Source organism: Hyla sarda, chromosome 12 (genome assembly GCF_029499605.1).
Source record: "Hyla sarda isolate aHylSar1 chromosome 12, aHylSar1.hap1, whole genome shotgun sequence".
Classification (NCBI taxonomy): Eukaryota; Metazoa; Chordata; class Amphibia; order Anura; family Hylidae; genus Hyla; species Hyla sarda.
The window spans coordinates 1,622,079-1,635,619 of record NC_079200.1 but is presented as its reverse complement, the minus strand read 5'-3'; the positions used below and the strand labels follow the sequence as shown (position 1 = coordinate 1,635,619).

At 45.6% G+C, this 13,541-nt stretch overlaps 1 protein-coding gene across 1 annotated transcript in view; it reads left to right on the top strand.

Moving 5' to 3' along the window:
• The window catches only part of LOC130296986 (uncharacterized), a 55,167-nt gene that overhangs the window by 18,510 nt on the left and 23,116 nt on the right, over positions 1–13,541 (top strand). Inside the window, exons 2-3 of the mRNA XM_056549112.1 lie at positions 6,619–6,817; positions 9,240–9,343. Coding sequence (XP_056405087.1) covers positions 6,640–6,817; positions 9,240–9,343 — 282 coding nt within the window. The 5' untranslated portion in view covers positions 6,619–6,639. The remainder of the gene's footprint in view (positions 1–6,618; positions 6,818–9,239; positions 9,344–13,541) is intronic.

The window sequence follows — 13,541 nt, the reverse complement described above, 5'->3', positions numbered from 1 at the left end:
AGCTAGACATATATCCCCCTTCCCTTCCAGCGATTCTATATATCTTTCGCCACCACAGCGCTTCTATGTGAAAATCCCGCCATGAGCCCTGATTGGCCATTCAGGGCTCCCAGCGGGGAATTTAAAAATGAAAGTAGAATACATGGTACATCACAGGGGAGTGGAGCATGCCGCCCGTTCCCTTGTTTAATAACTTCTGATCGCATCGGGTCTCAGAAGTGAGACCCGGTGCAATCAATCCCTCAGCCCCTGTACTACAACCCCCATCATGAAACAGTCTGTTCCATGATGGGGGTAGTAGTACAAACACTAATGTAGCCTCCCCAGCTGTCTGCAGACTCTTGCAGCTGGGGAATTGCTACTACCATCGTGGAAACAAGTCTGTTCCATGATGGGAGTAGTAGTAGTCCCTCAGCACTGCAGGAGTCTGTTCTATGATGGGAGTAGTAGTAGTCCCTCAGCACTGCAGGAGTCTGTTCTATGATGGGAGTAGTAGTAGTCCCTCAGCACTGCAGGAGTCTGTTCCATGATGGGAGTAGTAGTAGTCCCTCAGCACTGCAGGAGTCTGTTCTATGATGGGAGTAGTAGTAGTAGTCCCTCAGCACTGCTGGAGTCTGTTCCATGATGGGAGTAGTAGTAGTCCTTCAGCACTGCAGGAGTCTGTTCCATGATGGGAGTAGTAGTAGTCCTTCAGCACTGCAGGAGTATGTTCCATGATGGGAGTAGTAGTAGTCCTTCAGCACTGCAGGAGTCTGTTCCATGATGGGAGTAGTAGTAGTCCTTCAGCACTGCAGGAGTCTGTTCCACGATGGGAGTAGTAGTAGTCCTTCAGCACTGCAGGAGTCTGTTTCATGATGAGAGTAGTAGTAGTAGTCCTTCAGCACTGCAGGAGTCTGTTCCATGATGGGAGTAGTAGTAGTCCTTCAGCACTGCAGGAGTCTGTTCCATGATGGGAGTAGTAGTAGTCCTTCAGCACTGCAGGAGTCTGTTCCACGATGGTAGTAGTAGTAGTCCTTCAGCACTGCAGGAGTCTGTTCCATGATGGGAGTAGTAGTAGTCCTTCAGCACTGCAGGAGTCTGTTCCATGATGGGAGTAGTAGTAGTCCCTCAGCACTGCTGGAGTCTGTTCCATAATGGGAGTAGTAGTAGTCCCTCAGCACTGCAGGAGTCTGTTCTATGATGGGAGTAGTAGTAGTCCCTCAGCACTTCAGGAGTCTGTTCCATGATGGGAGTAGTAGTAGTCCCTCAGCACTGCTGGAGTCTGTTCCATGATGGGAGTAGTAGTAGTCCTTCAGCACTTCAGGAGTCTGTTCCATGATGGGAGTAGTAGTAGCCCCTCAGCACTGCAGGAGTCTGTTCTATGATGGGAGTAGTAGTAGTCCCTCAGCACTGCAGGAGTCTATTCCATGATGGGAGTAGTAGTAGTCCCTCAGCACTGCAGGAGTCTGTTCCATGATGGGAGTAGTAGTAGTCCCTCAGCACTGCAGGAGTCTGTTCTATGATGGGAGTAGTAGTAGTCCTTCAGCACTGCAGGAGTCTGTTCTATGATGGGAGTAGTAGTAGTCCTTCAGCACTGCAGGAGTCTGTTCTATGATGGGAGTAGTAGTAGTCCTTCAGCACTGCTGGAGTCTGTTCCATGATGGGAGTAGTAGTAGTCCTTCAGCACTGCAGGAGTCTGTTCCATGATGGGAGTAGTAGTAGTCCTTCAGCACTGCTGGAGTCTGTTCCATGATGGGAGTAGTAGTAGTCCTTCAGCACTGCTGGAGTCTGTTCCATGATGGGAGTAGTAGTAGTCCTTCAGCACTGCAGGAGTCTGTTCCATGATGGGAGTAGTAGTAGTCCCTCAGCACTGCAGGAGTCTGTTCCATGATGGGAGTAGTAGTAGTCCTTCAGCACTGCAGGAGTCTTCTGATGTCACCTCTTCTGAGCTCAGATGTAATACTGAATATTATAAACCAGGTGTAAACGGGTGACGTAAAGGCTCATCAGCCATAAGCTTCAATGTTAATACGGTGGTTAATTTACTCGTTTCTTGTAACAGAAGAAAAATTAGCGCATGTGCCTTTTTTTTTTCTTCCGTCACGAATAACGTCCGATATTCATGATGGGCTATAACAGGTCATAACGGATAATCAAAAAAAACATAGACTTTAATGGGATTTTGTAATAGACGTTTTTAAAGCTTTTCTAAAGGGAGTTTATAAGGTATCTTTTAACGGAGCAACTTTATAGTGTGAAAGGGGCCTTATCTCTATTAGTGCAGGCTGTGGGGCGGCCTAGAATCATGGAGCGTTGACCGGACAAGCCAAAGGCAGGTAGAGACCTCCGCCTGTCCTCTCAGCTGATCGGGACTGATGAGCTCGCTGGCAACGCTATTTTTGGATACACAATCAGTTTTGATTGCGGTATCTGGCCGATTAACAATGTCCGGTATTACCCCATACCCACTGGGTATAAAACAAACAGCTCCTGGGGGCGCAAGGGCTGAACTAGGACGTAAATGTCTTAATAGAAAAAGCCCATTTTGTAGTATTTTATAGACATCCAGGTGTACTCATACGCCGGGTGCAGCAGGGAGATCGCAAGGAGTCCCCAGTGGGGAACATCTTATCCCCTGATCCTTTGTATAGGGGCAGAGTACCCCTTTAACCTGTTAAGGACCCAAGGCCTACCTGTACGTCCTGAGTCCGCTCCCGTGGCCCCGCGTCATAGCGGGTCGGGCCCGGCCTCTAACAACGGCCGGGACCCGTGGCTAATAGCGCGCAGCATTGATTGCGGTGCCTCGTGCTATTAACCCTTTAGACGCGGCGTTCAAAGTTGCATCTAAAGTTAAACTAAATCACTGACGGTTAGCTCCGGGGGCTGTTCGGGATAGCCACGGCGAAATCGCAGCATCCAGAACAGCTGTAGGACACGAGGAGGGTCTCTTACCTTGCCTCCTGGTGTCCAATTGCCGAATGACTGCTCAGTGCCTGAGATCCAAGCATGAGCAGTCAAGCGACAGAATCATTGATCAATGGTTTCCTATGAGAAACCACTGATCAATGTAAAAGATCAGTGTGTCTAGTGTTATAGGTCCCTATGGGATAATAATGATCAGTATAAGATATCAGTGTATGCAGTGTTATAGTCTCCTATGGGATAACAATGATCAGTGTGTGCAATGTTATAGGTCCCTATGGGATAACAATGATCAGTATAATAGATCAGTGTGTGCAGTGTTATAGTCTCCTGTGGGATAACAATGATCAGTGTGTGCAGTGTTATAGCCCCCTATGGGATAATAATTATCAGTATAAGAGATCAGTGTGTGTAGTGTTATAGTCTCCTATGGGATAATAGTGATCAGTATAAGAGATCAGTGTGTGCAGTGTTATAGTCTCCTATGGAATAATAGTGATCAGTATAAGAGATCAGTGTGTGCAGTGTTATAGTTTCCTATGGGATAATAATGATCAGTATAAGAGATCAGTGTGTGCAGTGTTATAGTCTCCTATGGGATAACAATGATCAGTATAAGAGATCAGTGTGTGCAGTGTTATAGTCTCCTATGGGATAACAATGATCAGTGTGTGCAGTGTTATAGCCCCCTATGGGATAACAATGATCAGTATAAGAGATCAGTGTGTGCAGTGTTATAGTCTCCTGTGGGATAACAATGATCAATGTGAAAGATCAGTGTGTGCAGTGTTATAGGTCCCTATGGGATAACAATGATCAGTATAAGAGATCAGTGTATGCAGTGTTATAGGTCCCTATGGGATAATAATGATCAATATAAGAGATCAGTGTGTGCAGTGTTATAGGACCCTATGGGATAACAATGATCAGTATAAGAGATCAGTGCGTGCAGTGTTATAGTCTCCTATGGGATAACAATGATCAGTGTGTGCAGTGCTATAGGTCCCTATGGGATAACAATGATCAGTATAAGAGATCAGTGTGTGCAGTGTTATAGGTCCCTATGGGATAACAATGATCAGTATAAGAGATCAGTGTGTGCAGTGTTATAGTCTCCTATGGGATAATTATGATCAGTATAAGAGATCAGTGTGTGCAGTGTTATAGTCTCCTATGGGATAATAATGATCAGTATAAGAGATCAGTGTGTGCAGTGTTATAGTCTCCTATGGGATAATAATGATCAGTATAAGAGATCAGTGTGTGCAGTGTTATAGTCTCCTATGGGATAATAATGATCAGTATAAGAGATCAGTGTGTGTGCAGTGTTATAGTCTCCTATGGGATAACAATGATCAGTATAAGAGATCAGTGTGTGCAGTGTTATAGTCTCCTATGGGATAACAATGATCAGTGTAAGAGATCAGTGTGTGCAGTGTTATAGTCTCCTATGGGATAACAATGATCAGTGTAAGAGATCAGTGTGTGCAGTGTTATAGTCTCCTATATATAACACTGCAAAAAAAGTGAATAAAGTTCATTTAACCCCTTCCCTAATAAAAGTTTTAATCACCCCCCTTTTCCCATTAAAAACAAAACAAAAAAACAGTTTCATTAAAAATAAACATATATGGTATCGTCACATGCGGAAATGTCCGTATTATAAAAAATATATCGTTAATTAAAGCGCACGGTCAATGGCGTACGTCCCCAAAAAAATTCCAATGTCCAAAATAGTGCATTTTTGGTCACTTTTTATATCATGAAAAAATTAATAAAAAGCGATCAATAAGTCCTATCAATGCAAAAATGGTACCGCTATAAAATTCAGATCACGGCGCAAAAAATGTGCCCTCGTACCGCCCCATACTGTAGTGTAAAAATAAAAAAGTTATAGGGGTCAGAAGATGACAATTTTTAAACGTATAAATTTTCCTGCATGTAGTTATGATTTTTTCCAGAAGTCCGACAAAATCACCTACCGTATATACTCGAGTATAAGCCGAGTTTTTCAGCATGATTTTTCGTGCTGAAAACACCCCTCTCGGCTTATACTCGAGTGAACTCCCCCACCCGCAGTGGTCTTCAACCTGCGGACCTCCAGAGGTTTCAAAACTACAACTCCCAGCAAGCCCGGGCAGCCATCGGCTGTCCGGGCTTGCTGGGAGTTGTAGTTTTGAAACCTCCGGAGGTCCGCAGGTTGAAGACCACTGCGGCCTTCGACATCATCCAGCCCCCTCTCACCCCCCTTTAGTTCTGTACAGTACTCACCTCCGCTCGGCGCTGGTCCGGTCCTGCAGGGCTGTCCGGTGAGGAGGTCGTCCGGTGGGATAGTGGTTCCGGGCTGCTATCTTCACCGGGGAGGCCTCTTCTAAGCGCTTCGGGCCCGGCCTCAGAATAGTCACGTTGCCTTGACAACGACGCAGAGGTACGTTCATTGCCAACGTACTTCTGCGTCATTGTCAAGGCAACGCCTCTATTCCGGGCCGGAAGCGCGGAGAAGAGGCGCCCTCGGTGAAGATAGCAGCCCGGAAACACTATCCCACCAGACCACCTCCCCACCGGACAGTCCTGCAGGACCGGACCAGCGCCGAGCGGAGGTGAGTACTCAGAACTAAAGGGGGTGAGAGGGGGCTGGATGATGTCGAAGGCCGCAGTGGTCTTCAACCTGCGGACCTCCGGAGGTTTCAAAACTACAACTCCCAGCAAGCCCGGACAGCCGATGGCTGCCTGGGCTTGCTGGGAGTTGTAGTTTTGAAACCTCTGGAGGTCCGCAGGTTGAAGACCACTGAGGGCGAATGATGAGAAGAGGATGATGAAGGGGGGGTGTGTGGGATGATGACAAGGGGATGATGAAGGGGGGATGTGTGGGATGATAAGGGGATGATGAAGGGGCGATGTGCGGGATGATAAGGGGATGATGAAGGGGGGATGTGTGGGATGATAAGGGGATGATGAAGGGGGGATGTGCGGGATGATAAGGGGATGATGAAGGGGGGATGTGTGGGATGATAAGGGGATGATGAAGGGGGGATGTGTGGGATGATAAGGGGATGATGAAGGGGGGATGTGTGGGATGATAAGGGGATGATGAAGGGGGGATGTGTGGGATGATGACAAGGGGATGATGAAGGGGGGATGTGTGGGATGATGACAAGGGGATGATGATGAGGATGTTAATGACGGGTCTGGATGATGACAGGGGGGGATGATGTATTTCCCACCCTAGGCTTATACTCGAGTCAATAACTTTTCCTGGGATTTTGGGTTGAAATTAGGGGTCTCGGCTTATACTCGGGTCGGCTTATACTCGAGTATATACGGTATATAAGTAGGGGATCATTTTAACTGTATGGACCTACAGAAAAAAATTTCCGAAAAATATACTGTGTAGAAACGGAAACCCCCAAAATTTACAAAATGGCGTTTTTAAAAAAATTTTGGTCTCACAATGAATTTTTTTCCGTTTCGCCGTCGATTTTTGGGTAAAATGACTGACGCCATTACAAAGTAGAATTGGTGGCGCAAAAAATAAGCATCATATGGATTTTTAGGTGCAAAATTGAAAGAGTTATCACTTTTTAAAGGTAAGGAGGAAAAAACAAAAAATGCAAAAACCTAAAAAAACCCGGTCCTTAAGTGGTTAAACTTGTTTGTTTCACATCATTGTGTCCCTAAAGTCATCAAACTATGTTTTTAAATTTTTTTTCTATTTAGCAACTTGTTAATAAACCAGTGATGGAAAGTAGAAGAGTTCGAGTGGATGGAATTCCGAGTGACATTCCAGCGTCACGTGTTAAGGATAAACTCGCTATTCATTTCCTCAGAACTAAATTCGGAGGAGTAGAAGTAAAAAATGTGGACGTGGTCCAGGGAGCTGCAGCTTACGCCATCGTAACGTTCCATCATGATCAAGGTAAAAGACAAACCCAGGATGAGCATCTATGAACTATGTCACTAGGTAGAGAAAACTGACCACAGAAATATGAGAGCGATGCTGGATCGGGCCGGGGCGGCTGTAGACTTGTGGGGCCACTTGTGACATTTCTCATTTATTTTGTCCATATAAGGCACTCGCCATCATTATTCCTACAACTGTTTTGTTCCTGTACAGCTGCATCCATGTGTTCCATTACTGTAACTGGGTAAGGTGATCACCAGCCTAACGCACAGTAGTTATACGCTTCCCCTCTATCGCTCTATACTGCTGCTGCTTTCTCTATGGGATCAGGGTATTAGTAGTTATACACCTCCCCTCCAGCTCTATCTGTATACTGCTGCTGCTATCTCTATGGGATCAGGGTATTATTAGTTATACACCTCCCCCTCCAGCTCTATCTGTATACTGCTACTGCTATCTCTATGGGATCAGGATATATAGTAGTTATACCCCTCCCCTCCAGCTCTATCTGTATACTGCTACTGCTATCTCTATGGGATCAGGGTATATAGTAGTTATACACCTCCTCTCCAGCTCTATCTGTATACTGCTACTACTATCTCTATGGGATCAGGGTATATAGTACTTATACACCTCCCCTCCAGCTCTATCTGTATACTGCTGCTGCTATCTCTATGGGATCAGGATATATAGTAGTTATACACCTCCCCTCCAGCTCTATCTGTATACTGCTGCTATCTCTATGGGATCAGTATATATATGGTAATTATACATCTCCCCTCTAGCTCTATCTGTATACTGCTGCTATCGTTATGGGATCACGATACAGTGGTCACTCAACATACGATGGTAATTTGTTCCAAATGAACCATCGTTAGTTGAAACCATCGTATGTTGAGGGATTCGTGCAATGTAAAGTATAGTAAGTTATACTCACCTGTCCCCGCCGCTCCTGTCACCGCTGCCCTGGATGTCACCCTCCATCGCTGTCGCCGCGACCCCGGGGTGTCCACGCCGCTCTGGACCGTCTCTGCTACCGGGGATCGTCACTCTTCATCGCCGTCATTACGTTGCTACGCACGCTGCTCCTATTGGATGACGGGACGGCGTGCGCAGCGACGCGATGATGACGAAGGAGAGCGACGACAATGCAGGGGATCCCGAAGAGAATGGTCCAGAGCGCCGGGGACAGGTGAGTGATCATCACCGGACCACACGGGCACCGTAAACGGCTATCTGGCGGCAGCTGAAGCAGTCTGCGCTGCAGGATAGCCGTTTATGCGATGGCCCCGACATACAAAAGCATCGTATGTTGATGCTGCCTCTGAGAGACCATCGCATGTTGAAATGATCGTATGTCGGGGCCATCGTAGTTCTACTTCTCATCTGCGGCTTTGTTCATGCTTTGTGTGTTTTTCTTTATTTACAGGAATTGTGGCAATCATGGTAAAAACTAAAAACCTAATTTTAACTGCAATTTTGGAAAATTGCTGCAAAAAATCACACAATTCAGTAAACAGTATAACAGTGAAAATGTGTGAAAAATGCAGTAAAAGTTCTACTTGTGAACACAGCTTAGTGACTTGAGACTTCATAAAATGCCTGAATAAAATAAATGAGTCCTAATGTGAACCCGACCCACTCATAAGTCTAGTTAGTTCTCCTGGCTGAACTCTATCACCCGCAGTCTGATTAGATGACCAGGTGCAGTGATCAGACTCCACCCCCTCTCTCTGTAAAGCCAGAGGATTCATGGGAAATGTAGGCAGCATTAGGAAATCGTTTCAGTGATAGAATTGTAATCAGTATTGCTTTTAATAAGTTTGGCGCATGTATGGTCACAGTATTTTGGGGAAAAAAAAATTAAAGGTGTACTCTGCCCCAAGACGCCTTATCCCCTATCCAAAGCATAGGGGATAAGATGTCTGATTGGGGGGATCCCGTCACTGGGGACCCCCGTGATCTTGGCTGTGGCACCCCAGACATCTGGTGCACAGAGCGAACTTCGCTCCGTGCTGGATGACTGGTGATGCGGGGCAGAGGCTTATGACCTCACGGCCACACCCCATTCATGATGTCGCGGCCACACCCCCTCAATGCAAGTTGTCACGTCACGGATGTTACGCCTCCTCCCATAGACTTGCACTGAGGGGGTTGTAGACGTGACATCACGAGCCTCCGGTGCTGCAACCGACGCTCTAAACGAATGCCGGTGCAGCAGGGTGATCGTGGGGGTCCCCAACAGTGGGACCCCCATGATCAGACATCTTATCCCCTATCCTTTAGATAGGGGATAAGATGTCTATGGGTGGAGTACCCCTTTAAGTAGGGGTACTTGGCCAGAAATATTGAAAAACTGTATTAAGCGATTTCCGTGTGAAGTGTTTTACACTATTATTATTGTTAATTCCGCCATTTATTCAAACTTTCTCTGCAGTTGTTGATCTTGTCCTGAAAATTAAAGATCACCCTCTGCAAGTCAATGACAAGATATACGACCTCGTGATCAGCGAGGTTAATGGGAACTTTGACCTAGACGAGGTACGAAAGTATAAGTTATAGTGATATGTAGTAATATTTATAAATAGTTCCAGTCAAGAGGTTGGCGACACGTTTTCATTCCATGTAACGTGAAAACTATAAACGAAGACTTGAAAATAAGTGGTAAACAAACTAGATCGTGTTTTTTATTTTATAGATTGTTCAAAGTACAGATGTCCCGATACCATTTTTTTATCGGCGTTCCTTTACTGCTGCCTGCCATGGCTAGCAGCAGTAAAGGAGTGACGATTGGACAGCACGGACCACGATAAGGGACCTCCGGCCGTCCTCACAGCTGATCGGGACTCTGTGATTTCACTGCGGCGATCCTGATCAGCAGCCCTGAGCTAACCGGCAGTTAACTTCAGGACTTTTAGATGCCGCGATCAACTTTGATCGTGGCATCTAAAAGGTTAATGCCGGACAAAACCGCGAACGGTGATGTTTGGCATTAGCCACAGGTCCCGGCTATGACGCGCACTCAGCTGCTGGGTGTGCTGCATAGTTCGGCACCTCCGTGATACCTGACGGCGGGGGTCCTGCCGGTGACTATCAGATTAGATATCAGGGACATTTGCACGAGTACAAGTACTTGCGCAAATGTCCAGTATTGATCCCGATACCAGTATCTGTTTCGGGACATCCTTAGCTCAGAGTAGCCCTCTTACCTCTTAAAGGGAACCAATCATCAGATTTTACCCTATATAATGCTTGGCAAAGCATTATATAGGGTAAAATTGTTGTCCTCACCATTCCCGGGGGACGCTCCTGCCCCAGGGATGGTGAAGATAGGAAGTTATAAACTAGTCACCGCCGCCGCCGTAAGTAGTCACCTGGGCGGGGAGCTCTTCTCACCTACTCCCGTTCTTCGGGCGGGAGCGACGCCCCCTCTGTTGATTGATGGGCCACGTCATTGTTCCGCTCACTGAACAGACAAAGCAGAACGATGACGCAGCCCATCAATCAAGCGGAGGGGGCGTCGCTCCCGCCCGAAGAACGGGAGTAGGTGAGAAGAGCTCCCCGCCCAGGTGACTACTTGCGGCGGCGGCGGTGACTAGTTTATAACTTCATATCTTCACCATCCCTGGGGGCAGGAGCGTCCCCCGGGAATGGTGAAAATAAAGATTTTCCAATAAAGCTTTGCCAAGCGTTATATAGGGTAAAATCTGATGATTGGTTCCCTTTAAAGAGAACCTGTCACCAAACTAAACTTTTAATATATTGTTCCATATGTAATTGTAAGACACTTTGCTATTTACTTGCTGTTAAAATTCTCAACCATTTATGTTTTTAATGTGATAATAAAAACGGCCACTAGGTGGCTCTGTTCTGTTCCCTGCGCAAGTCAAACAGTTAGTTTGGTCTTTTCCCGGCCTGGCAGGAGACCAAACTCAGGAAGTGCGTGCCGGGCATGGTGAGGCACAGCTCTCCAGGCTTCAGTGATGTTGCTCTTGCTGGGGAACGCCCACTTTCTCCTGCTGGGAGCTCACACAATGTGAGCAAGGGGAAAGGTATGATACAAAGGTTTTTAAAGCTCAGATTTTTTTTTTTTTAAGCGCAGGAGGGGTGTTAGGAGAAGTAAGGGAATATAATCTCAGTTAGTTATGGTTTGATGACAGGTACTCTTTAATGAACGTCATGATGTAGTCACCCGGAATGGTTTTCCTGCAGCCTTAACCCCTTAAGGACTCAGGGTTTTTCCGTTTTTGCACTTTCGTTTTTTCATCCTTACCTTTTAAAAATCATAACCCTTTCAATTTTCCACCAAAAAATCCATATTATGGCTTATTTTTTGCGTCGCCAATTCTACTTTGCAGTGACATTAGTCATTTTACCCAAAACTTCACGGCAAAACGGAAAAAAAAAATCATTGTGCGACAAAATCGAAGAAAAAAACGCCATTTTGTAACTTTTGGGGGCTTCCGTTTCTACGCAGTGCATATTTCACTAAAAATTACACCTTATCATTATTCTGTAGGTCCATACGGGTAAAATGATACCGTACTTATATAGGTTTGATTTTGTCGCACTTCTGGAAAAAATCATAACTACATGCAGGAAAATTTATACGTTTAAAAATGTCATCTTCTGACCCCTATAACTTTTTTATTTTTCCACGTACAGGGCGGTATGAGGACTCATTTTTTGCGCCGTGATCTGAAGTTTTTATCGGTATGATTTTTCTTTTGATCAGACTTTTTGATCACTTTTTATTCATTTTTTAATGGTATAAAAAGTGACCAAAAATGCGAATGAAATGGAATTTTTTTGCGCTGTTTTATTTTTTTTATGGGAAAAGGGGGGTGATTCAAACTTTTATTAGGGAAGGGGTTAAATGACCTTTATTAATACTTTTTTTTTTTACATTTTTTTTGCAGTGTTATAGGTCCCATAGGGACCTATAACACTGCACACACTGATCTCTTATACTGATCATTGTTATCCCATAGGGACCTATAACACTGCACACACTGATCTCTTATACTGATCATTGTTATCCCATAGGGACCTATAACACTGCACACACTGATCTCTCATGGTGATCACTGGCATGTATTAACACGCCTGTGATCAGTGTTATCGGCGCTTGACTGCTCCTGCCTGGATCTCAGGCACGGAGCAGTCATTCGCCGATCGGACACCGAGGACGCAGGTAAGGTCCCTCCCGGTGTCCTGTCAGCTGTTCGGGACGCCGCGATTTCACCGCGGCGGTCCCGAACAGCCCGACTGAGCAGCCGGGTCACTTTCATTTTCACTTTAGAAGCGGCCTTCAGCTTTGACCGCTGCTTCTAAAGGATTAATACCGCACATCGCCGCGATCGGCGATGTGTGGTATTAGCCGCGGGTCCCGGCCGTTGATGAGCGCCGGGACCGATGCGACATGATGCGGGATCGCGGCGCGATCCCGCTTCATATCGCGGGAGCCGGCGCAGGACGTAAATATACGTCCTGCGTCGTTAAGGGGTTAAAGAAGGTACTTGGCACAATCGCTCCACCCAAATGAGATGATCTGAGATGAGTTGATCCACAGAGTTGATCCACAGCTGTAGGACAGCAGGAGGGTCCCTACCTTCCTCCTCGCTGTCCGATCGCCGAATGACTGCTCAGTGCCTGAGATCCAGGCAGCAGTATCATTGATCACTAGTTTCTTATGAGAAACCATTGATCAATGTAAAAGATCCGTGTGTGCAGTGTTATAGTCTCCTATGGGATGACAATGATCAGTGTGTGCAGTGTTCTAGTCTCCTTTGGGATAACAATGATCAGTGTGTGCAGTGTTATAGTCTCCTATGGGATAATAATGATCAGTATAAGAGATCAGTGTGTGCAGTGTTATAGTCTCCTATGGGATAACAATGATCAGTATAAGAGATCAGTGTTTGCAGTGTTATAGTCTCCTATGGGATAACAATGATCAGTATAAGAGATCAGTGTGTGCAGTGTTATAGTCTCCTATGGGATAATAATGATCAGTATAAGAGATCAGTGTGTGCAGTGTTATAGTCTCCTATGGGATAAGAATGATCAGTATAAAAGATCAGTGTGTGCAGTATTATAGTCTATGGGATAATAATGATCAGTATAAGAGATCAGTGTGTGCAGTGTTATAGTCTCCTATGGGATAACAATGATCAGTATAAGAGATCAGTGTGTACAGTATTATAGTCTAAAGTGAAAGTAAATTAATGCCAGCTAGCTCAGGGGGCTGTTCGAGATCGCCACGGCGAAATCGCGGCATCCAGAACAGCTGTAGGACAGCAGGAGGGTCCCTACCTTCCTCCTCGCTGTCCGATGACCGAATGACTGCTCAGTGCCTGAGATCCAGGCATGAGCAGTCAAGCAGCAGAATCATTGATCACTGGTTTCTTATGAGAAACCATTGATCAATGTAAAAGATCTGTGTGTGCATTGTTATAGTCTCCTATGGGATAACAATGATCAGTGTGTGCAGTGTTCTAGTCTCCTTTGGGATAACAATGATCAGTGTGTGCAGTGTTATAGTCTCCTATGGGATAACAATGATCAGTATAAGAGATCAGTGTGTACAGTATTATAGTCTCCTATGGGATAACAATGATCAGTGTAAGAGATCAGTGTGTACAGTGTCATAGTCTCCTATGGGAGCTATAACAATGCAAAAAAAGTAAAAATAAAAACAGGGAATAAAGATCATTTAAAGAGTAGCTCCCTTCATCCT